Genomic DNA, 1,089 nt, shown 5'->3' with positions numbered 1-1,089 from the left:
ATGTCATTAGCACTTACGCGCCGCAAACGGGCTTTAACGAAAAGGTTAGGAGGCTCTTCTGGAGGCAATGGATGGGGTGGTACAGGTATTATGCCTACGGAGAAGTTATTTATAGGAGGGGATTTCAATTGTCATATTGGGTCGTCTGCTGGTGGCTACAGTAAGGTGCACGGTGGTTTCGGCTTTGGTGATAGGAACGGGGGTGGTACCTCACTATTGGATTTCGCTAGAGCTTTTGAGTTGGTGAACGTGAACTCTATGTTTCCGAAGAGGGAGGAACATTTGGCTACTTTCCGAAGTATGGTGGCTAAACTTCAGATTGACTATCTTCTCCTCAGGAGGTGTGATAGGGGGTTGTGCGAGGATTGCAAGGTGATCCCGAGTGAGAACCTCGCGACTCAACATAGGCTTCTGGTGATGGACGTTAGTATCTTGATGAAAAGGAAGAAGAGGTTTGTATGGGGTCAGTTGAGGATCAGGTGGGGAGTTTTGTCTTAGGATAACACACGGGAGTTGGAGGGGCGGCTGATGACTATGGGTGCCCGGAAGAGTGGGGGGACGCTAGCGCTATGTGTACGACGGCGGAATACTGTATAAGGGAGGCATCGAGAAGGGTGTTTGGAGTTTTGAAAGGTTACTCTGGCGGGCACTGATATGATTGGTGGTGGAATGATGTGGTACAAGGTAAAGTGGAAACCAAGAAAGCGGCTTACCTTAAGTTAGTAGAGAGCACCGACGAGGATCAGAGGAGAATGAACAGAGAAAGATATAAGGAGGCTAGGAAGGAGGCAAAATTAGCAGTCACAAAGGCTAAGACTGCTACATTTGGTCGACTGTATGAGGAACTTAGGGGCAAAGTTGGGACAAGACGTTATTTTGGCTAGCCAAAACGAGAGAGAAGAAGGCTCATGACCTGGATCAAGTGAGGTGCATCAAAGACTAGGAAGGTCGAGTATTGATGGACGAGGCCCAGATTAAGCAAAGATTGCAGTCGTACTTTAATAAACTTTTGAATGAAGAGGGGGATGGAAACATCATGTTAGGGCAATTGGGGCACTCCGAGAGCCACCATGACTTTAGGTATTGTAG

The 1,089-nt window shown here is 47.8% G+C and overlaps 1 protein-coding gene across 1 annotated transcript; it reads left to right on the top strand.

Moving 5' to 3' along the window:
• On the top strand, positions 1 to 884 carry LOC109232577 (craniofacial development protein 2-like). The gene is made up of 2 exons (XM_019398340.1): positions 1 to 463; positions 685 to 884. Exons 1-2 carry the CDS (start codon positions 1 to 3, stop codon positions 882 to 884), a joined length of 663 nt encoding a protein of 220 aa, XP_019253885.1.

This window comes from Nicotiana attenuata, chromosome 9 (assembly GCF_001879085.1).
Source record: "Nicotiana attenuata strain UT chromosome 9, NIATTr2, whole genome shotgun sequence".
In the NCBI taxonomy this organism is placed as follows: domain Eukaryota; kingdom Viridiplantae; phylum Streptophyta; class Magnoliopsida; order Solanales; family Solanaceae; genus Nicotiana; species Nicotiana attenuata.
The sequence above is the reverse complement of the archived record's forward strand: the minus strand, read 5'-3'. Positions and strand labels throughout refer to the sequence as shown.

Coding starts and splice junctions, on each gene's coding strand:
- LOC109232577 (XM_019398340.1), top strand. CDS start 1: ATGTCATTAGCACTTACGCGCCGCAAACGGGCTTTAACGAAAAGGTTA. Junction 464..684: donor GAAGAAGAGGTTTGTATGGG/GTCAGTTGAGGA, acceptor ATGTGGTACAAG/GTAAAGTGGAAACCAAGAAA.